General features: G+C 36.1%; 4 protein-coding genes across 6 annotated transcripts; 2 read left to right on the top strand and 2 right to left on the bottom strand.

Annotated features, from left to right (window-relative positions):
* Nucleotides 104-3,769, top strand: LOC18602197 (serine/threonine-protein kinase STN8, chloroplastic). Of its 2 annotated transcripts, XM_018119456.1 has the most exons (5): nucleotides 104-676; nucleotides 758-931; nucleotides 1,206-1,610; nucleotides 1,739-2,102; nucleotides 3,684-3,769. In XM_018119456.1, the coding sequence occupies exons 1-4, from the start codon at nucleotides 104-106 to the stop codon at nucleotides 2,081-2,083; spliced, it is 1,497 nt and encodes a 498-aa protein (XP_017974945.1). In that variant the 3' UTR covers nucleotides 2,084-2,102; nucleotides 3,684-3,769. The 2 variants fall into 2 exon arrangements, with proteins under 2 accessions (XP_017974945.1, XP_017974944.1); XM_018119455.1 differs by lacking the exon at nucleotides 3,684-3,769 and having other exon boundaries at nucleotides 1,739-2,425.
* Nucleotides 2,998-5,980, bottom strand: LOC18602196 (mannan endo-1,4-beta-mannosidase 6). 2 transcript variants are annotated; one of them, XM_018119457.1, is made up of 6 exons: nucleotides 5,702-5,980; nucleotides 5,299-5,578; nucleotides 4,959-5,153; nucleotides 4,661-4,783; nucleotides 4,352-4,563; nucleotides 2,998-4,110 (listed from the first exon to the last, which is right to left on the bottom strand). In XM_018119457.1, exons 1-6 carry the CDS (start codon nucleotides 5,905-5,907, stop codon nucleotides 3,678-3,680), a joined length of 1,449 nt encoding a protein of 482 aa, XP_017974946.1. In that variant the 5' UTR covers nucleotides 5,908-5,980; the 3' UTR covers nucleotides 2,998-3,677. The 2 variants fall into 2 exon arrangements, with proteins under 2 accessions (XP_017974946.1, XP_007033492.1); XM_007033430.2 differs by having other exon boundaries at nucleotides 5,708-5,980.
* On the top strand, nucleotides 9,044-12,521 carry LOC18602195 (receptor-like protein kinase FERONIA). The gene has a single exon (XM_007033429.2). The coding sequence runs from the start codon at nucleotides 9,504-9,506 to the stop codon at nucleotides 12,180-12,182; it is 2,679 nt and encodes an 892-aa protein (XP_007033491.1). The 5' UTR covers nucleotides 9,044-9,503; the 3' UTR covers nucleotides 12,183-12,521.
* On the bottom strand, nucleotides 13,965-20,037 carry LOC18602194 (thioredoxin H-type). Its single transcript, XM_007033428.2, has 5 exons — nucleotides 19,777-20,037; nucleotides 18,788-18,854; nucleotides 15,813-15,935; nucleotides 15,019-15,141; nucleotides 13,965-14,494 (listed from the first exon to the last, which is right to left on the bottom strand). Exons 2-5 carry the CDS (start codon nucleotides 18,806-18,808, stop codon nucleotides 14,342-14,344), a joined length of 420 nt encoding a protein of 139 aa, XP_007033490.2. The 5' UTR covers nucleotides 18,809-18,854; nucleotides 19,777-20,037; the 3' UTR covers nucleotides 13,965-14,341.

Below are 20,371 nucleotides of genomic sequence, written 5' to 3'. Positions count from 1 at the left end.
GACAAAAAGCAGCCTTTGGCCCTTCTGCTGACGCTTCGATTTCAATTTGTGAAAAACCAGACACAACTAGCAACGTAAGAGTTCACCCTATTGGAAAACCAGTATGGCTTCCCTGCTCTGCCCAACTTCGGCAACAGTCCAGCAGAATCCTAAGATTCTTTGCTTCTCTCCTCTGAAGTCCATTTCCCAAGTTAATCTTTTTTCTTTCACAAACCGTCTCAAAAGTAACCCAGGAAGGTGCAATGCATTCTTTGGCAGCATCCCAGATGATTTGTTGGGGCAGTCCTTGTCTCAATTCCCTGTCATTAAATCCGGGTTTGTTCGGTTTGAAACGGTTACTGGGGAATTAACAGACGTGCAGAAGTGGGGTTTCATTTTTTTTGCAGGGCTTACATGGATTTACTTGACTGCAAGGCCAGGTGTTCTTATAGGTGCCATTGATGCATACCTTCTTGCTCCTCTGCAACTAGGGTTGGACAACTTGACTGGTAGGAGGAGCCTGAAGAGGACTGATTTTTTGGTTGGCGATAAGCTGGGAGAAGGGTCTTTTGGTATTGTTTATTCTGGTGTGATTGTTCCAAAGAATGTTTCTGTTGAAGAAAGAGGGCCAAAAAGAGGAGGAAGAACAGGGCTGGACATGGATGGTAGGTTTAAGGAGAAGGTCATTCTCAAAAAGGTAACCAGCTGATCTTTTAGGATGCTTTAGTCGAATATATCAATTTTTTTTATTTTAAATTTTCTTATTGGGAAGCTGCAGGTTAAAGTTGGTGTCCAAGGGGCTGAAGAATGTGGAGATTTTGAGGAATGGTTTAACTACAGGCTTTCAAGAGCAGCCCCAGAGACATGTGCTGAGTTCCTTGGAAGTTTTGTTGCTGATAAAACAAGTTCACAATTCATAAAGGGTGGGAAGTGGCTTGTTTGGAAATTTGAGGTACAACAGTCAGTTGTAAATATGCAAATCCATTTAATCTCCTGTTTTGAAGCCATATTCTGCTTCCTTAGATTACATTATGGTGAGGATGGTTTTAAAACTAATATACCGTTTAAGGCAAAAATTGAGTATGACTAATAATCTTGGAGGATATATGCTGTTAAACTCTACGGCCTATATATGTCCTGGTTCATTCATGCTGAAATTTGTAACATACGTAGATTAAATCAACTCAGTCTTTATGTATTTAATTGTAGAGATGTCCATGTGACAGGGAGACCGCACTCTTGCTGATTACATGAAAGATCGAAGATTCCCTTTAAACTTAGAGTCTGTCATGTTTGGACGTGTACTGCAAGGAGTAGAATCTGTTAAACGAAATGCATTAATCATCAAGCAAATAATGCGCCAGATCATTACTTCACTTAAGAAGATTCACGACACAGGTATTGTTCACCGTGATGTAAAGCCAGCCAACCTAGTGGTGACAAAACGCGGACAGATTAAACTCATTGATTTTGGGGCAGCAACAGACCTTCGCATTGGCAAGAACTATGTACCCAACCTTGGGCTGCTTGATCCTGACTACTGCCCGCCTGAGCTATATGTTCTACCGGAGGAAACACCAAGTCCTCCTCCAGAGCCAATTGCTGCTTTTCTTTCTCCAATTTTGTGGCAGGTACAAGGTTCTTTCGTCTGTTGTTTCATTTGTAGTGCTGAATGTATCAAAATTCTACTGCTTCTTAGGGGCTGCATATGTGTGTAGTCTTTCAAAGTGACAAGTGGAGTTTGTATTCATCCTTGCAGCTGAACAGTCCTGATCTATTTGATATGTATTCTGCTGGCATTGTACTCCTGCAAATGGCAATACCTTCCCTGAGGTCAACAGCATACTTAAAGAACTTTAATTTGGAACTGAAAGCAGTTCAATATGACTTGAACAAATGGAGGGAGAGAACCCGGTTAAGGCCTGACTTAACAATTTTGGATCTTGACTCTGGTAGAGGTTGGGACCTAGCCACAAAGCTCATTTCAGAGAGAGGGTACCTTAGAAGGGGGCGTTTATCTGCTGCTGCTGCCCTCAGGCATCCTTATTTTTTGTTAGGTGGTGACCAGGCAGCTGCTGTTCTTTCAAAATTCAGCTTTAACTAGGTAATCTGCTGCTGGCGGGGTGAGTAAATCTTTGCCTTCTGATATCTATAATTGTTAAAATTCTTTTGGTCCTTGCCTGCTCTTTGCACCAGTTGCTGAATATAACTTGAATGTCAATGTCTGCAAAATGTACTCACATTCAACTTACCCTGGCAGCAATTACAGGTCCATTATTGATATATAATTTAACAGCTGATTAGAATCACAAAGTTATACATTTCCACTTTCAAAGCTGAAAGATTTTTTTTTTCTCTTTTGGATATGAATAGCTTGTTCCAGTGTTCGCAAGTTTTCTTTCTCAATCAATGCCAAAACATGGCTATGAATGACCATGACTTATTTTGAAGGTGTGCAAATCATCAACTAACAAAACCAATTGTCTTCAAACATCAATATATCAGTCAGGGGACTCTTACACAAAGCAATGCAATGTTTCATAAAACGGTTTTGGCATCAGTAGGGGATTACATTTGGAACACAGAGAAAAGCATGTTTCAAGTAATCAGAACTGTAACAACCAAACACAAGATTGCAAGTCCTTGCCCACCACTTACAATTAACAATTTTAGGGTTCCGATATAGCAACTGCAGAGAGTGGGTAGTCATCTCCAGTCTAACAACATCTAATTCAGAACCTGAAGAAGGCCAACCACATTGGCAAATGATTTCAAATAGTGTGCAGAATAAGTGTGTTGCCACTATGCAAATCAGTGAGAAGAATAATGTCATAAAACCTCTTCGTCCAACTCTTCCTGTGAGCAAGCCAGCGAAGTGCAACAAGCAGCGACATTGCCTTTCAAGCTTAAGAAGACAGCTTCCACGATAGTGGTATGCTCAACCAGGACTTACCCTAGTGATTGGGGAATAGCAACATGATAAGTTGGGCATAAAGTAGTAATAGTTTTGGGAAATGATTATCAACAAAGAGCCTCATAATCTATTTGAGTGAAAACTTCTGCTTGAAAGTGAATTACATTTCTTGTTGTTTGCAACTAAATTTCCTAAAAGGTTACCACTTAAGAATACTGACAGCAAAAGAACTTTGCAATTAATAATCTAACTGGAATGAGGAAGAGGACCGGAATCAAAAAAGACTTGGGTTTCTGCTCTACTTGCTCTGAATCCAACAAAATTACCACGAATGCATGGCATTATCAGGGGAAAGAAAGAATCATTGATCTACGATACTGATGGCCAAAAGAATTTCCTATGTGTAAAACTTACAGATCCGACCTTTGAAGTCTGGAATTTGCATTGATTAATCTGACAGGTAGAGTGATAAGGATAAACAGGGAGAAGATGCAGAGTACATGATAAGGATGTTGTAATTTAACAGCAGGTTTGGTATCCAAATTCTGATCCACATGGATTACATGTGATAAGACAAAGAAAAGCTTATAATGGTTTGTAGACAGAGATAGGAAGTATTGCTGGAACAAGTAATTTGATTGGATGATAATCATGTTGTGGAGACCACATCATACGCTACAAAGTTCTTATTTGTTCCCCTTTTCTCTTTCATTTCTCATTTGACATGTATAATAGCTGTTTGTTTCATGCTTGTCCTAGAAGGATCCTTCATCCATAAACAGTTTTACAGATCATCATGGTAGAGGAATGTCTCCAGAGCATTTTTCTTCTTGCAACCCCAACGGCATTTCCAAGAACACATGGAGTTAAAGATTGCTAGTCTTGTCGAATGAAGGGATATTATGTTTGATGTTGAAGGAGACTTTGCAAGGACAATTGCATAGCCATCATCCATGTAGTCTGTCCCATCAGGGAACAGCTGCCACAAGAGGCTGCCAGCCCCACTCCCACCTTTCTTTGTCGAGTTCAAGAGTGTCTTGTAAACTGTGCTAATAAGAGTGTCACGGAATGATGAGTTGTAGCCAGGGTCTTTCGTGGATACACCAAACTCAGAAAAGATAACAGGCATTCCTAGATATTTCTCAGCATCTTCTATGTGGGCTTCCATCCATGATTTTGTGAATTGGAGATGAGCATCAGAAATAGTTTGTGAAATCCTTCACAAATTAATTAAATCATCTATTAGGAAGTTTCCATACACGTAATACGAAGAAGAGTAGACAAATGAGCATAAGCACAAAAGCATATTATGATGAAGCGGCAGACACACATATGCTGGAGCTTAATATGTCTTTAATGTTAGCATGACTGAATACTGATGAACTGCATAACGCCTGTATCATATCATAGGAAGTATAAAATGTTTACAATAGTTACAAAAGGAATGACGGCCTTTACCAGGAATCTGCATAAATGTGAACAGAAGCAAAATCAACGCCAAGAGCCTGATGGTTTCTTACAAAGTCAGTTCCCACTTGAGTTGCATATGAATTTGGGTTGAACTGAGCCCTTGCAGGTGCCGAGGGACCATAAAATCCTTCTAGTCCAATTTCAACCAAGTGCTTTGCGTCAAGGCTCTTCACATACACTGCCATTTCTGCTATCCATGACTAGAAGATAATGACAACAGTAGAATTTAGTGGCTTCAGATTGTGATGGTAATTGACATAATTTTATTTGTCACTAGTTTTTAGAAGAAAACCAAACCTGCAGTGTATCGCCGGAGGGATCTGAGGTGCATCGAGGTTCGTTCATCAGTTCCCAAGCAAAAATTGTAGGGTCATCCTTGTAAGTTATGTTTGTGACTGTATTGACTCTATTTAGCACAGCCTACATTGCCAAAAAAATCAACAGACATAAACAGAAATGTAACTAAGGTAGGAGTTTGTAAAATGCTGAACACAATGTTCATTCAATGAATTCCACTTTGTCAAACTATTGAGAATGGAGTTGATCAGCAAATTCAACAAACCAAAACTGTAACATACGGTAGAAAAGAACTGACCTTAACATGGGCCTTGTAGTAACTTCTAAGAGTTTGATGAGAGAAAAATTCATCATCAGAAGTCAAGTTGAGGCCGGCAGCCTTCCCCCACTTAACATATTGTGCCTTGCCACCATATGCATCCCAATTATTAACCAAAGACAATATTAGCCTGATCTTGTACTTCTTTGCTTCACTCACCACAAAATCCAAGGCCTGCAATAATTTGGATACGAAATTACATTATCTGATGAATGCCAATTTAAATATGCCACTAGTTCAAAACCAAAATTTTGTACGTCTAAAACTTAATAAAAATTTGAACACCAAATAATATCAACATTGAGAGTGAGATTAGTACCTTGAATACTTCCTCATCATAAACAGATGGAGACTTCTGAAGAGCGCGCCATTGGCCATCATTAAAAGCCCAAGTCCTGCAAACAGTTAGTCCTACTGAAGATGCTTGTTGGAATAGTTCAGAGACTTTTCCTCTTGTAGATTGATCCGCTGCGAATACCATCAGCCAGTAGGTATTAAATCCATTGACATAGAAAGGTTGACCATTAACAACAAACTGGTTCCCGTTCCTCTCCACCATTAGCCAGTCTTGATCTCCCACGTCTTCCACATCATATTTCCTGAACAATACATAGTAAATCATGAATACGTTATAATGTGTAACTGTTGAAACTTGAAATAGAGTTAAACTTGAACATTAGAAAATTCTAATGGGAAGGCATGCTCCTCTGATTGGTTAGTACCCTTGCCTTGTGTTAAAATATGGTGAATGATCCAGGGATTCCTCCACCATGGTTTCAGTCAGCTCATTGTCCTCAGTAAAACCAAAGACAGTGGTCCCTGAATTTTCAAAGAAAATCAGGAAAAAAGCCAAGGCCAATGTAAGAATGAAGCATCTCTTGCAAGTATCCATGGCACTGAAAACTGACTCAAAAGCTGCATTTTGCATCTTCCGAGGATAGCATACTTATACATGTCTTGGGTGCAACTTTGTCTATCCAAATGTAACAATCATTACTAATTCTTAGTTGGATGTCTGAAATTGCGAAACAAGAAGAGTATGGAAGAGGGGATGATCTTTCTAGCTTTGACGCTAAGAAAAAATTCTTGCTTTGGTCAGCCATTCAGCCATTGCCTTCCCTTTCAAAAACAGATATAGGGTAAGATGATAGGCTGGTGGGGTAGACAGACACGGTAAACTGAATTCGAAAAGAAGGGAAGGCTAGCTTCAGTAACATTTGATAGAGCTGAAAAAAGAAGTCACTCCCAAGTTAAGTTTCTGAAGTAGGTCCAGATTCAAGAGTCCAACAAGTAGTGGTTGGGATGTGAATATCATTGCATTTCTTGGGGTACAATCGAACTATCGAGTCCAATGAAACTTGCACTTAGAATATAAAGCAAGAATGAAAGAAGGAAAGAAAGAATTGGGCACTCACTCACACACTCAGTCTCTGCATATATGATAAAAACTTGTTGGAAAATTAAGTCTTTAGCTTCTGCTGTAGTGTGTGAAACTCGATAGAGGAGAGAAACAATTTCAACAAAGTTAAGAAAGAAGAAGAAACCAATCAGCAGCCATTGATTGCAGGAACAGGACAGTTTGTGAAGTCGTTTTCAGCTTTCACTCATTGCAGGTAAGCAAAACTGGAACGAATCCTTTCATTTTCATTTACAAAGCTTTGATGTGTGATTCGTTTAGGTAATGTGTTTGGCCGATAAAACTAGAAAAAAAAGTTTCGGGAAATAAAAAGTAAAAATCTGGACAGGAGTTTTGAGAATATTATTATTTCTTATCGTTTTTCAGAAGAGATAAAAAGGAGGGAGGAAGAGAAAGGGGCAGGGAGAGAGTGAGGTAGGAGCCGGCAAGAACAAGGGCTAGAGGAACAGCATGCCAGTTCAAGCACCAAAGGCCCAAGGGTGAGAGAGGAAGAGAATGCCGCCCGACATTCAGGAAGGATCGTGATGGGCCAGATTTGGGCCTTATGGTTGGACTAGCCCTTCGTCATCGGCGAGGGAAGGAGAAAAGAGAAAAAAGAAAAAAGGAGAGGAAAAACAACGGGAAAAATGAGAAAAAAAATAAAGAGAGAATGGAGGAAAAGCAAATAAAAATTAAAAAAATTGAAATATAAATAGAACGAATTGAAACTTTAGAGTAAAAAAAAGAAAATACAACAATTATGATATAGATTATATTGTTATATAAAGATAAAAAATGATGTATAGATGTAGCGTTGCAAAAGTGATGTGAAGATAAAATTAAAAGTAAAAAACTACTATTTGTGATATAAACAATTACCAAAATAGTGAACATAGTTAAAAAAAAATGAGGAATCTTTTCATAACCAATTTAAATTATTTAATTATGTATAACATAGAAAAAGTGAAGTGGAAGGAAGAAAAGAAAAAGACGAGGAACGATAGAGAGAACAATAGAGTTTAAATTAAATAAAAAATCAATTTAATTATGCAATAACATGAGTAATAAATTTAAATAAAATATATATTAATAAAATTAGCTTTAAAGTATATTAAAAAACCATTAAATAAATAATATGAATACAAAAGAAAAATTTAGCGAGACAGGGAAAGATATAAAAAACAAAATTATTAAAGAATATTTGCATAAAAATTATTGAATTTTTTTTTAAAAAAAAACAAAAATCATTGCTATTGAAAGAGAAAAGAAAGAGAGAGATAGAATATCCTTAGGAAATTCTAATTTTATGGTTCGAGTTTATTCAAATTTAGGTCTTTGAATTTTTGAAAATGAGATTGAATTGGATTTGATTTTAAATTACTTTGAATAAATTTTCAAATTCAATTTCATTTTGTCACCTTGTCTTAAAGGAAATCTTTTATTTTTTCATCCTTGTTTAGTGATTAGGAAAATAGTTTTTAAAATTCTATTTTATCATTTTTTAATAGTTGAATAAAAGGTAATAACATAATATCCAAAAAAGTTCTTAAAATTATTTTAAAAAATTTAAATAAGTCTTTATACTTCAATTGCATTCAATTAAGCCCTTATATTTTTATTTTGAGTTAAAGTAGGCTTTTATACTTTTATTTCGAGTCAAATAAACTCTTATGACTAATTATTAACTTAATCAAAATATCATTTGTCATTTTTACCTCATGGAGCTAACGCGACATGCTAAAATATCATAATTGATGATAATATGACATGTTAATATATCATAATTGACGATAACGTGATATGTTAATTTCACATGATAATATGATTATAAGATATTTGTCACATTTCATATTAATGTCACATCAATATCATGTGGATATAAAATGATAAATAGCATTTGGACTAATGATAATTAATCAATTATTAGTTATAAGATCCAAAATAAAAATATAAAGATTTAATTGAATTTAATAAAATTATTTAAAATTATTTAAATAGTTTAGAGGCTTATTTGGGTATTATATTAAAATAATAATATTATAAATAAGAAAAAAACTTTTGATTTATTTGCTTTATTTTTTTTCTTCTCTTCATTCCAAATATATAATATAAAATTTCAAATATTTAATTTAATAATTAGTACATAATTTTTTAAAAAATAAATTCGAATAATTATTTTGTAAATTTACATATATGTTGCGTAAATGCTTTGGATTTCAAGATTATTGTACAGTAACTTAATCACGCGGCTAGATAGATGCAAATGGAGCACAGCTGGACGATATGCGCAACTTGGCCCACCTTGATGTGGGACCCACCGCTCCCATATGCAATATTCCAAAAGGGGCCCCAAAAACTAAAATCTTCAACTCCACGCTCATAAATAAAACCACTTTCTGGTTCTATTTTGGAAACCAGAAAGCAAAAACAACGCGTGTACGCGTCACCTAATCTGCTCCTCCCTGTGATCGCCTCCCTTCCTCTGTCTGTGCATCATGATCTGTCATCCGATCATCAAAGCCTCTTTTAGTAATATTTTAACACATTTAGGGGTGTTTTTGTCATTTTAACATACAACTGAATTGAGAAAAAAAAAACTATACTACTACTGCTAGTAAATTCAACGTCAATGCAACTAACAAACTTAAAAATAATTAACCTTCGAATTCAGACACTAAAACTAAACTAAAAACTCCAACTTCCTAAAAGGGTGGTTCAGTTTTCTGGTCCTTTAACCTGCTCTCTTTCTTCACTTTCTCTCGCCCAAAACAAACAACGGCCTCATATATCTCCGTCGCTGTCTTCTCCGATTTGACTCCGTGAGTTCTCTAGTCTCTTCTCTTGAGCTTCCTCAAGGTAAATGGCTTGAAAGTCTCTTCTTTTACACATCTTTCATACGCAACCTTCTGTCTTTCTTGCATTCTTTTAGATATCTATCTTTTTGAGGTTTTCTTTTTTTAATCTTTTTGAGGTTGCTAGCTTGCCCTTTGGATCTGAAATCTTTATGCTCTTTTAGCTAAGGAATTCTGGGTTCCTTTCATATTTTCAAAATTTTTTTTTTCTGAAATTAAGTCTTCTCTGTCCCGGATCTCGCATTGTGAACTCCATTTGATTTGTTATTTGAGTTCATGAGGAACTCAGCTGGTCACTCCTTTCCCATGTCTGTTATCATTTTCGCCTCCTTGTTATTTCAACTCGTCTTAGCTGCTGATTATGTGCCAACTGAGAAAATTCTCCTAAATTGTGGTGAGAAGTCCGAGCTGACCGATGACGATAACCGGAAATGGACTCCGGATGTTGGTTCCAAGTTTTTGGTGGGAGGTGGGACTAATTCTGTCCCTTCCCAAGCTGCCACGCAAGATCCCGCGGTTCCTGAAGTTCCTTATTTGACCGCCCGGGTTTTTCTCTCTAACTTCACCTATAGTTTCCCGGTAGTAGCTGGTCGGAAGTTTGTTAGGTTGTATTTCCATGCTAATTCGTATGATGGCCAGAATGCAACCAATGCTTTGTTTTCAGTCACTTGTGGTTCCTATACTCTTCTTAAGAATTTCAGCGCTGCTCAAACAAGTGAAGCTTTGAATTACGCCTTTATTATCAAGGAGTATTCCATCAATGTGGATGGCGACCATTTGAACTTGACATTTAGTCCCTCTTCAACTCCTTCAAATGCTTATGCGTTTGTCAATGGGATTGAGGTTTTGTCAATGCCTGATATTTACAGCAATACCGATGGAATAACGATTGTGGGTCAAAATAATCAATTCACCATTGATAACAGCACAGCGCTTGAGAATGTTTACCGGTTGAATGTGGGTGGAAATGATATCTCGCCTTCTGGTGATACAGGTCTGTTTAGGTCTTGGTATGATGATCAGCCATACCTTTTTGGGGCAGCATATGGAGTTTCAGGAGCTGCTGATCCAAATGTCACTCTTGATTATGGAACCACGCCCACTTATATTGCACCAAAAAATGTGTACGCTACTGCTAGAGCTATGGGGCCGAGAGCTGAAATAAACATTAAGTACAATTTAACCTGGATGTTCAGTATTGACTCTGGATTCTCTTTCTTGGTTAGGCTCCATTTCTGTGAGTTTACGGAAAACATCACTAAGATTAATCAGAGAGTGTTTGATGTCTTCCTCAACAATCAGACTGCCGAAACTGGTGTTGATGTGATTGCCCTGGCAGGTGAACAAGTTGATGTTCCTGTGCATAGGGATTATGTGGTCCTTGTTCCCGGAGGGAGTCCACAGCAGGATCTTTGGCTTGCATTGCATCCATCCACAAATCTAAAGCCCCAGTATTATGATGCAATCTTAAATGGCGTGGAGATATTCAAGATAAGTGATTCAAAAAGCAACCTTGCAGGGCCAAATCCCACCCCTGGTCCAAAACAAGGTGTAGTCGACCCATCATTGGCTTTGCCATCTCATCAAGGCCATTCGAAGAACCAGAAGGCAATTATCGCTGGGGTAGTCAGTGGTGGAGTGGTTCTAGCTCTCATGGTTGGTTTCTGTGTTGTTGCTGCTTTACGTCGCCGTAGGCATGGAAAGGATACGAGCACAAGTGATGGTCCATCAGGATGGCTTCCTCTTTCTTTATATGGAAATTCACACTCTGCAGGTTCAGCAAAAACAAATACGACAGGAAGCTATGCATCCTCCCTTCCATCAAACCTTTGCCGCCACTTCTCATTTGCTGAGATCAAGTCTGCCACAAATAACTTTGATGAGGCTTTACTCCTTGGGGTGGGAGGTTTTGGCAAAGTTTACAAGGGAGAAATTGATGGTGGGACAACTAAAGTTGCAATCAAGCGTGGCAACCCACTATCTGAGCAAGGTGTGCATGAGTTCCAGACTGAGATTGAAATGCTTTCCAAACTCCGACACCGCCACCTTGTTTCATTGATTGGTTACTGTGAAGAGAACTGTGAAATGATCTTAGTTTATGATTATATGGCTTATGGAACATTGCGTGAACATCTGTACAAAACCCAAAAGCCTCCTCTGCCGTGGAAGCAAAGGCTTGAAATATGCATTGGGGCTGCCCGTGGTTTACACTATCTCCACACTGGTGCCAAACACACTATTATTCACCGGGATGTCAAGACAACAAACATTCTTCTGGATGAGAAGTGGGTGGCAAAAGTTTCTGATTTTGGATTGTCAAAAACTGGCCCTACATTGGATCATACTCATGTGAGCACTGTAGTGAAGGGTAGCTTTGGCTATTTGGATCCCGAGTATTTCAGACGGCAGCAGCTAACTGATAAGTCGGATGTCTATTCTTTTGGGGTCGTCCTCTTTGAGATCCTTTGTGCTCGTCCAGCATTGAACCCTACACTTCCGAAGGAGCAAGTGAGCCTTGCAGAGTGGGCTGCACATTGTCACAAGAAGGGCATCCTTGATCAGATTATGGACCCTTATCTGAAAGGGAAGATAGCACCAGAATGCTTCAAAAAGTTTGCTGAGACTGCAATGAAGTGTGTTGCCGATCAGGGAATTGATAGACCATCTATGGGTGATGTTCTGTGGAACCTAGAGTTTGCTCTGCAGCTACAGGAGAGCGCAGAAGAGAGTGGCAAAGGAATTGGTGGAATGGACATTGAGGAGGGGGCCTATGATGTAACCTGTAAAGGCAAGAAAGATCCTAATGCATCCCTTGGTTTTGATGCTAATGTGACAGATTCCAGGAGCAGCGGTATGAGTATGAGCCTTGGTGGTCGCAGCCTAGCTAGTGAAGACTCTGATGGGTTGACACCTAGTGCTGTTTTCTCACAGATCATGAACCCTAAAGGGCGTTGAGATCAGAAGTGCAGAAGTGATCGCATTTGGCAAGAGCTCAGCTCAGACAGAATCCAATAAGCTGATGCGCTTGCTGTTGTTACTTGACCCACGGAATCAAAATTTGGCTTTCGTTATTCGTATTCATTTACTTACTGTTAGCATAAATATATATTTTTTTTCACCCCTTCACTCGATATGTTTTGATCAAGTCAGTTGTAATTTGTATCTAAAATTTCCTGAAAGAGTGTAAAAAATAATGTGTTGCACTGTCATTTGCACTTAACTGGTAGTCCTGCTTTGTTGTGTATTTGGCAATGTATGCTGGTTATGGCATATGCCTATTTCATGGTGCAAAAACAACCTGCCATTGTTCCCATTTGCTTGATGGTTTAAAACAAAGAGGGAAAGAAGGCCTAAAAGAACACTAACTAAAGCAATGTGGTGTAATCCCATGTGCGTGGGGTCCTTGTTAGGTTGTTAGATTGTCCATGACAGTGACAAATTGATTGTTTTTGCCCAAATATTTTAAAATTGGAGAGAATATTTTGGAGCAGCTGGCAGTGGCAGCAAAACGTGGGATAGAATTAGCGTAGAGAGCTGTCTATGACTTTTGTATACGGTGCCAAATGAATTTTTGAATTATAGCGTTTTGATAGGCAAAGTCCTTTTTGGTATCAAAGTTTATATTATCGGATGATGTGGGTAGGATTAGGTATGAGCCCTTTGTTTAAAAGATGACGTGCTAGTTGCACGTATTCCTATTAAAAAATATTAATCTAGAATTTCTATTTGCCAAATAAGAAAATATTCAAAATGCTAAGCTCCAACCGTTCTCTCTCCAAATTAAAAATGAAACAAAATGCATCTTTAAATTTCATAGACATTTTTGCACAAGAAACGAACTTACAAAATTAAGGAGGGTAATGGATATTTTATGATTGAAATTTTTGTATTTTTTGATTTGTTATATTAAAATTAAATGATCTGATATAAAAGCTATGTTTTAACGATTAGTTCGATCTATTCAGTTTTAGATATCTCATAATCAAAGTAATCAAATTTATTTTCTAAACTAATCGAAATCGGACTAAATTGTTATTATAATCGAAAATTGAAATAATTCGATTAATTTAATTTAATTTTTGAAAACTGAACTAAGAGAAGCTAGTTTGAAACTCAAAATTTTGGTTCCCTAAAACGAAACATTCACAATTAATTCTTTAATAGAAAAATAGAATTTTGAAAAAAGTAAAATCACTTCAATATTAAAATTCGATGAAAAAAATTCTTAATCGAAATCATTTAATCATAATAATCAAATCTTTTATAAAAAAAATCAAATTTTAATATTCAAATTAACAGAATATTTGAACTAATAAAAAAAATTAATCTCACTTCAATTCGGTTGGATTCGATTTACATTTGCACACGCTAATTCTAACCATGAAAGAAACCAAAAACAAAAAAAATTGAAGGATTACCATGAATGGTGTGCAAGTTACACCCGTTTTTGGGGAAGGGGAGATGTTTTTGGGGGGTCCACACGGATTCGGTGAAGGAGGTGCCGCCACTTGTTGCGCTTAAAAGCGGAAAAAAAGGCTACATGGGTTTGAGTGATTGCATGGTCGAACATGGCTTCCACCACCACCACCACCACCCGCTCTGAAATTTGACCTAAAAAACCACATCAAAACGTGGAATTTTCTTCTAATTCTGTCGGGAAAAGAACAAATAAAAAAAAATTCAAATCCGACTTCAGAATTAAAGAAGACTGAATCAATGCTGCCTTTTCTAGTAAACTCGGACCAAATGGAGTTGGGAGCTTGATTGAATTATTTAATTAAAAGGAGAAATAGCGTATGGAAATGGAAATGCGTTCAAACGAAAACAACTCTTGCACTTGGGATGAATGTTGCGTTGAAGAATAAGGGGGGAAGAGATTCCCAAGCGGCAAGGACCAGGTCATTGATTACAAGGCCTTCTGAAGGAAGAGCCGTTGATGCAACCAGATAAGGTCATATTTACATGACGAGGCCAAAAAGAAAAAAAAAAGAATAGTATTTAATTTAAATACACAAAGACAAGTTTAAAAATTACATGCAACCAACCAAAACTCACAACACCACAAAATGTTCACCGGGAAGAGTAAGCTGCGAAGCAGGAACCACCATAAATTGTCATTGCCCAGAATTGGCCGCCGAATCTAAAATGGCAGTAATCTTCTTCTGCAACTCCGGTTTGTTTGCTCCAACAAGCTTGTCAATTTGCTGCCCATTCTTAAGAAAGAAGAAGGTCGGAGTAGCTTTAATATCCCACGAAGTGCTGAAGTCCTGCATCGCACAAACACATGTACTTTTCACCAATCAATTAAAATACTTCAACAACACATGAAATACACACTGTTTCTTTCTTTATAAATTTATCTCCTTGTGTAGCTACATGGGAGACCCATTGACCTTGACAATCCCCATCATATAAACCCTAATTTCCCTCTAGGTTGTTTTGAACCAAAGATCTCCAAGATACCAATATCAAACTGATGGTCTGCCCCCCCGGGATCCTATACTTATTTACTTATTTGCTACTGAGTGTATGGCTACGATACATATATGCCTAGCCAAATTTGTAACGCAAAGCGGACAAACTTCTTGCAGCAGCAAGTTCCACTAACAGCACTAAGAGAAAGTTAATTTTCAGGATATGGTCCACAACACTCGACTAAGTTGATGTCTCAATTATATATTCCCCTAGCTGCAAAAAATAAATAAATAAATAAAACAAGAATACACACTCACACTTATGTACAAAGAGGGACTGGGCAGATAGATATCACAAAATACTTTCCAGTACTTACAGTTAGTTCATCAACATCAATCAACAAGAACATAAGAGATGGGTATTTCTCTGAGAGCTCGCAAAAAAATGGTGCAAGCATTCTACAAGGTCCACACCATGCTGCACTGAAGTTTGCAATTACCTGATAAACCATTGCGCTTCAAACCTTAGATAAATCACAAATTCTCAAGTAAACATGTTGCATATGACACAGATGAGTGAACAAAGAGCAAGTAGTCTTTCCAGGCACAAGCAAATGAAAGGAGAAAGGAAGCCGTACAGCAGCAGGATACAAAAAAAAGACTCGTAATGATATTTTCATGCTTATGAAGCCACCTCATCAATGTAAACCAAAAAAATTTGAAAAATGTGCAGTCAAATTACAGAGTAAGCCAAACTTTTGCTGGGCCTCATCCAACTTGAAACTCAATAGAAGATAGCTAGAATAAAATAAAATCATAGAAAATTTGTATCTTCCTGTCAAGTCATTTTTCCAATTATTGAGATTATCTCAAATAAAAATATTATAAAGCTTTTCCCTAACCAAGATTTAGTTATTGTTGAAGAGACTTTCATGATGAACAATCTAACATCATAGATGTAGCTAATCACATATAGAATTTTCATGTGTGAGATCATAACAGAACAGCTAGGTATTTATCTCCAAAGGGTATAGAAAGTAAGATATAATCAAAAGATAAATAACTTCACTCATAACACAAAGGGAAGTTTGAGAAATGATGGCAAGAATCCTGTACCAGAGTTACTACTGCACTGTTATCTTGACTGAGTAGAAAGTGATAAAATACTTACAATCTTGCCATCTCTCTTCGCTTCAGACAACTTCTGATCCCACTCCTCTTTGGAGGTAACAGGGCGTACATTCCCACCAACAAACTCAACATGCTGGTCTGAATCAGCTTGATCAGACTGAGCCTACAAGCATCACAGGCATCATGAATTCTCTTAATACAGCTTTAGCAAGGCAAAAATGAAAATCAATGCAGGATTTTGTAAAAAATCTTGAAAAGAAAAATTGAATAGACTAAATTGTGATGTTTGTTAGTTAAAAGAAAACAACATTATTAAAATCACTACTGTTTAACTCATCATAGTGTTCTGAATGGTGTTCTCAGAGTACACCCCATTCCCCAAGGAAAGACAGTAGTATATTGAGGCACATCCTATAAGGTATAAGAGTTGTCGATTAGTAACTGTTTGGTAAATGGTAAGACTTTCGGCAACCTTACAATTTACTAATATGTTTTCTAGTAGTTTGACATGACTAGTGAGACTTTTACCCTTTTACATTGCTTTTTATAATACGTAGTAGCAATAACAATGGCCGCCCACCATAATGATCCATGTGTTCTTTATTTACTCTTCCCCCTTTTCATCAGTATCTCTACTTAGGTGAGTAATACTATGTATACTAGATAATTGCAATGTGTTTTTGTGTAATTGCATTTTTAGCTACATTAAACTATTGTCATTGATATTTATAATAGATATCCAGAATAACTTTTATGGAATTTCATTCAAATTTATTTAGTATTTTAAATTATTAATATACTTCACTATTTACCTTAAATTTTTTATCAAAAGAATTACTTTTAAAAGGCTCATGTCATGCCTCAATACTTTGAGGCTTAAGCCTCACCTCTCAAGAGGTAAAACACCTTGCCACACTTTCCTCTTTTAAAACATTAACTAGTAAATGCTATCAAGTAAGAGAGCACCAAAAAAAAAACCAACAAAAAATTTATAAGGCGAAAGAAAACTAGAAAACCAAAATCGAATCATGAGCTTTGTTTCTGTTTGGTTCAGCTTGGCACCTTCCGTTTTTTAGTTTGGTATTAAAACTTGAATTTGACCAAACTAAACTGAAGTGAGAGTTGTCACCAATTTAAATCCTTATTTTCTTTTCTATAAATATATGTGAATTGTTTTTTATTAATAAAATTGCAAGTAGAAACCCAAATAAAATTGTTGCAAATTTAAAAGCATATTTTAAAAGTTCAAAACAAGGATCTGAAACATGAAAATTTGGTTCGGTTGTTTAACCTATTCCATTTTGTTTCAGTTTTTAAATTTAAAAAAAAAAAAAACCAAATACCTTGATTCAGTTTTTTTTTTTTTTTTCAAAATCCAAAACCAAATCGATATAGAACATGAAGAGAAAACATGAAGAAAATACTGATTCAAGGAAAGGGAAACAAATTAAGAGACCCATAGGGAAAAATCAACTCCAATAACGCAAATCTCAATCCTTAAAATTCCAATAATTCATAAGAATTCAAAGCAACCAAAAAAATGAACCAGCTTAAGTACTTGTAGGACTGAAACAACATAAACAACTTTATGAAGGGAAAAAAAGAAGCAGATTGAAAAATCAAACTTATTAAGGACTTTGTTAAATTACTTTCTTTTTTTTTTGTATTTTTGCAGGTGTTATTGTAGTCTCTAGAATTCAGCAGATTTCAGGGTTATTTGGTATTTTACATTTATATTAATAGCATTAGATTAGGTTTTCTTTCTTATCGAAATTTTGAATATTGATTGTTGAGATTTCCCCTGGTTCAATCACTTCGTTCCCAAATTTCCTCTATTTCCCCCATGTTCTTCTATTTCTTTCCCTTTCCCCTCTATTTTCACTTTGATCTGTATTTCCTTCTATTTCCCCTCTCTCTTCTACATGACAAAGCAAAATGAATACACCATTACATAATTACCCTCCAAGACTACATTGAAATAATATGGATAATGATGTAATGAATCATGCCTTCAATCAGACTAAGACAAAAATTTATTCTCAAAAAGCTATGAAAAAGAAAGGAGCATAAACAGGTTCCCATAGGACAAACTACGAAATATAACGATATACTAAACAACTGAACAAAACAAAATTGAAAAAAAAAAAATCAATTTATGGTCTGTTACAAACATTAACAGATTGCAACAATATAACACATAAAGGAACAAAATCCAATAGCTACATAAGAACATAAATTGATTCGGTTTCCGAGAAACAGAAGGACCTCCACTATTCTGCTTCTCAGGGTTCTTTCTTGCATTTTTAGTTTTCTTAAAGCTGTGGACTAGTCCTCAGCTCTTCATTGCTCCTTTAACTCAAACCAACTAACACACCCAATGTAATGGAAGTAAAAGTTTAACAAATTTTAATTTTAAAACATTTCAGACTTTTTCTAGTTTCTTTAATCAAAGATTCATGGTAGAAGATCCATATTTACCACTCTACTTAGGTAAAAAATCAAATTTACCATTTATTTTTGAACGGGTGCAATTCTACCACTATATTTTTTTAATTTGATTCACAACAAGTCAAAAGTTAATGGTAAAAAGATATTATATGAGAATATGAAAAAGTATTCCATGGAATATTCTAACTTTTGAGCATTTTTTAATCAAATTAAAATGCACAGTGATAAATTGCACCTTCAAAGCTGGACAGTAACTTTGATCTATCACCCCAAGTAGAGGGGTAAATTTCTACCTTCACCCAAGATTCATTACATTTTGGCAAACAAAATTCTCTCATCTGATACATGAAGTGATTTAAAAGATTAAATTTCATGTTCTTCTTGTAGTACAGTTAATAAAATTATCAAATTTTATTCACCGATAGCAAAAGAACTAATATAATAAATGCAAGAAAGTGAAGGAACAATAACAATAATAATAACTCTTAGGCAAGAAAGAAGGAAAGAGATGTTAAAGGAAGCAACAACATGTGCTATAAAGTAACTGAACGAGCTATAAGCACTTACCTTAGTGAAGCACTGTCCCATATTTCCTAAATTGCCAAAACACGTGTTGTAGCAATGTATCAGCACCCTGAAAGTTGGAAAGGTATCAAAGTCCAGAACTCTCAGACTAAGCCAATGGAAAAAACAATTTAACCCATCACTTCATTTATAGTAACCAATCATTAAAGCAGTTAAATAAAATCCTTCTACTTCAATACCTGCAATAAACTTCAAAAGGCATAGTAGCTCTAGTTTTGCCTCGTGAACAGTCCTTTCATAAAATTCTAAAGGATTTATTTAAATAAATTCTGAACCAAAGTAACAACAAATGAAATCTAACCGTCCATCTAGCACGGTTTCAATTCAATAGTAATATGATCCTAAAGAAGGAAATATTTTGGATATCAACTTTAACAATCCATCAAAGTCCAAAACCCCACTGCTTTTGTTAATCCGTTGATGAAACCACTGGAAGAAGAAAGGAAAAAGTCTCTCTAGACTTAATCATTGCCAGCTTTTTCTAAAAAATAACTATACAAGTTCACCTTTAGATTTAGAAAGTTAGAGTAGATCCTGTTTTGCAAGCCCAGAAATTATGAATATTAAAAATCAACTCCTTCTACTTGCTTTCTCAAAACTTTGCCATAAAACAAAAGAAAATATCCAAAAATGAAAATCCTATAGGGTTGAGCAAATAGTCGAAATGGAACAACAATTCCGACATCATACTGGCATATAGACATGGCTATTTTACTTAACTTATCAAATTATTAGGCTTTAATTCTTTGAACCAAGCCTTTTGCCTTTAACAAAAACATAAAAAGAGTAATCTGCAAGTCCTCTATACACATAAGCCAAAAAGGAAAAAAAAAAGCATATTTTACTGAGCAAAAAAAAAAAAAGGAAGTCCTCCATAAATGAATATAAAGTGATAGCAAAAGCAAATTAGGAATGTAAAGCACACCGTCAATTAACTCATACAAGAATGAACAAAGCACAAGTTAATTTACCAGGAAAAAATTAAGCGAGTGATCCACGATTAGATGCGCCTTAATTGATGCTTCATTTGCTGTTGAAAGACTCTAATTACGACCAGATATTTAAAAACCCTGACCAGAGAGCTTAAAATTTGGGACTATTAGAAAAGGTTTTATGATTTTTTGAACACTGAAATTTCTGAAAAATCAACAGACGATGGGCAAAAAACCCCAGTACCAACGAACAACACAGAGTCAGGCGTCGGACGACCTATGCCGTGACCGTTTGATCTCTGCCTTTTGACAATCAAATTACTTATTTGCCCACAAATTGGGAAATGTTAACCGTTGTGAACAGGGTGGTTACGTCAATTTGCATACGTTTGATTAATAAATTAACAATTCTTTGTTGTTGCCTCTGTTACCAATGAAGGGACCAAATACTTTATCATCGTGTTGTACAACTATACAACTTTTTGTTTTTTCTTGTTTTATATATATTTGGATTATAACAGTGAAATTATCGAATTTGGAACATGAAGAAAAGTTTTTTCCTTTTATTTTAATCAGAGTATGACCCGTATGCTACGCACGGGCCTTTTTGCACCCTCTCTTTGCTTCAGCATCT

Source organism: Theobroma cacao, chromosome 4 (genome assembly GCF_000208745.1).
Source record: "Theobroma cacao cultivar B97-61/B2 chromosome 4, Criollo_cocoa_genome_V2, whole genome shotgun sequence".
NCBI lineage: Eukaryota > Viridiplantae > Streptophyta > Magnoliopsida > Malvales > Malvaceae > Theobroma > Theobroma cacao.
The sequence above is the reverse complement of the archived record's forward strand: the minus strand, read 5'-3'. Positions and strand labels throughout refer to the sequence as shown.

Excerpts from the sequence above, each read along its gene's own strand:
- LOC18602197 (XM_018119456.1), top strand. The coding sequence starts at position 104 with ATGGCTTCCCTGCTCTGCCCAACTTCGGCAACAGTCCAGCAGAATCCT. Across the intron at positions 677-757 it reads AGAAGGTCATTCTCAAAAAG|GTTAAAGTTGGTGTCCAAGG; the intron begins GTAACCAGCTGA and ends GGGAAGCTGCAG. Across the intron at positions 932-1,205 it reads GGCTTGTTTGGAAATTTGAG|GGAGACCGCACTCTTGCTGA; the intron begins GTACAACAGTCA and ends TCCATGTGACAG.
- LOC18602196 (XM_018119457.1), bottom strand. The coding sequence starts at position 5,907 with ATGCAAAATGCAGCTTTTGAGTCAGTTTTCAGTGCCATGGATACTTGC. Across the intron at positions 4,564-4,660 it reads CCTCCGGCGATACACTGCAG|TCATGGATAGCAGAAATGGC; the intron begins GTTTGGTTTTCT and ends ATTATCTTCTAG. Across the intron at positions 4,111-4,351 it reads CACATTTATGCAGATTCCTG|GATTTCACAAACTATTTCTG; the intron begins GTAAAGGCCGTC and ends TAATTTGTGAAG.
- LOC18602195 (XM_007033429.2), top strand. The coding sequence starts at position 9,504 with ATGAGGAACTCAGCTGGTCACTCCTTTCCCATGTCTGTTATCATTTTC.
- LOC18602194 (XM_007033428.2), bottom strand. The coding sequence starts at position 18,808 with ATGGGACAGTGCTTCACTAAG. Across the intron at positions 15,936-18,787 it reads TGGGACAGTGCTTCACTAAG|GCTCAGTCTGATCAAGCTGA; the intron begins GTAAGTGCTTAT and ends TGATGCTTGTAG. Across the intron at positions 15,142-15,812 it reads CGAAGAGAGATGGCAAGATT|GTAATTGCAAACTTCAGTGC; the intron begins GTAAGTATTTTA and ends ATGGTTTATCAG.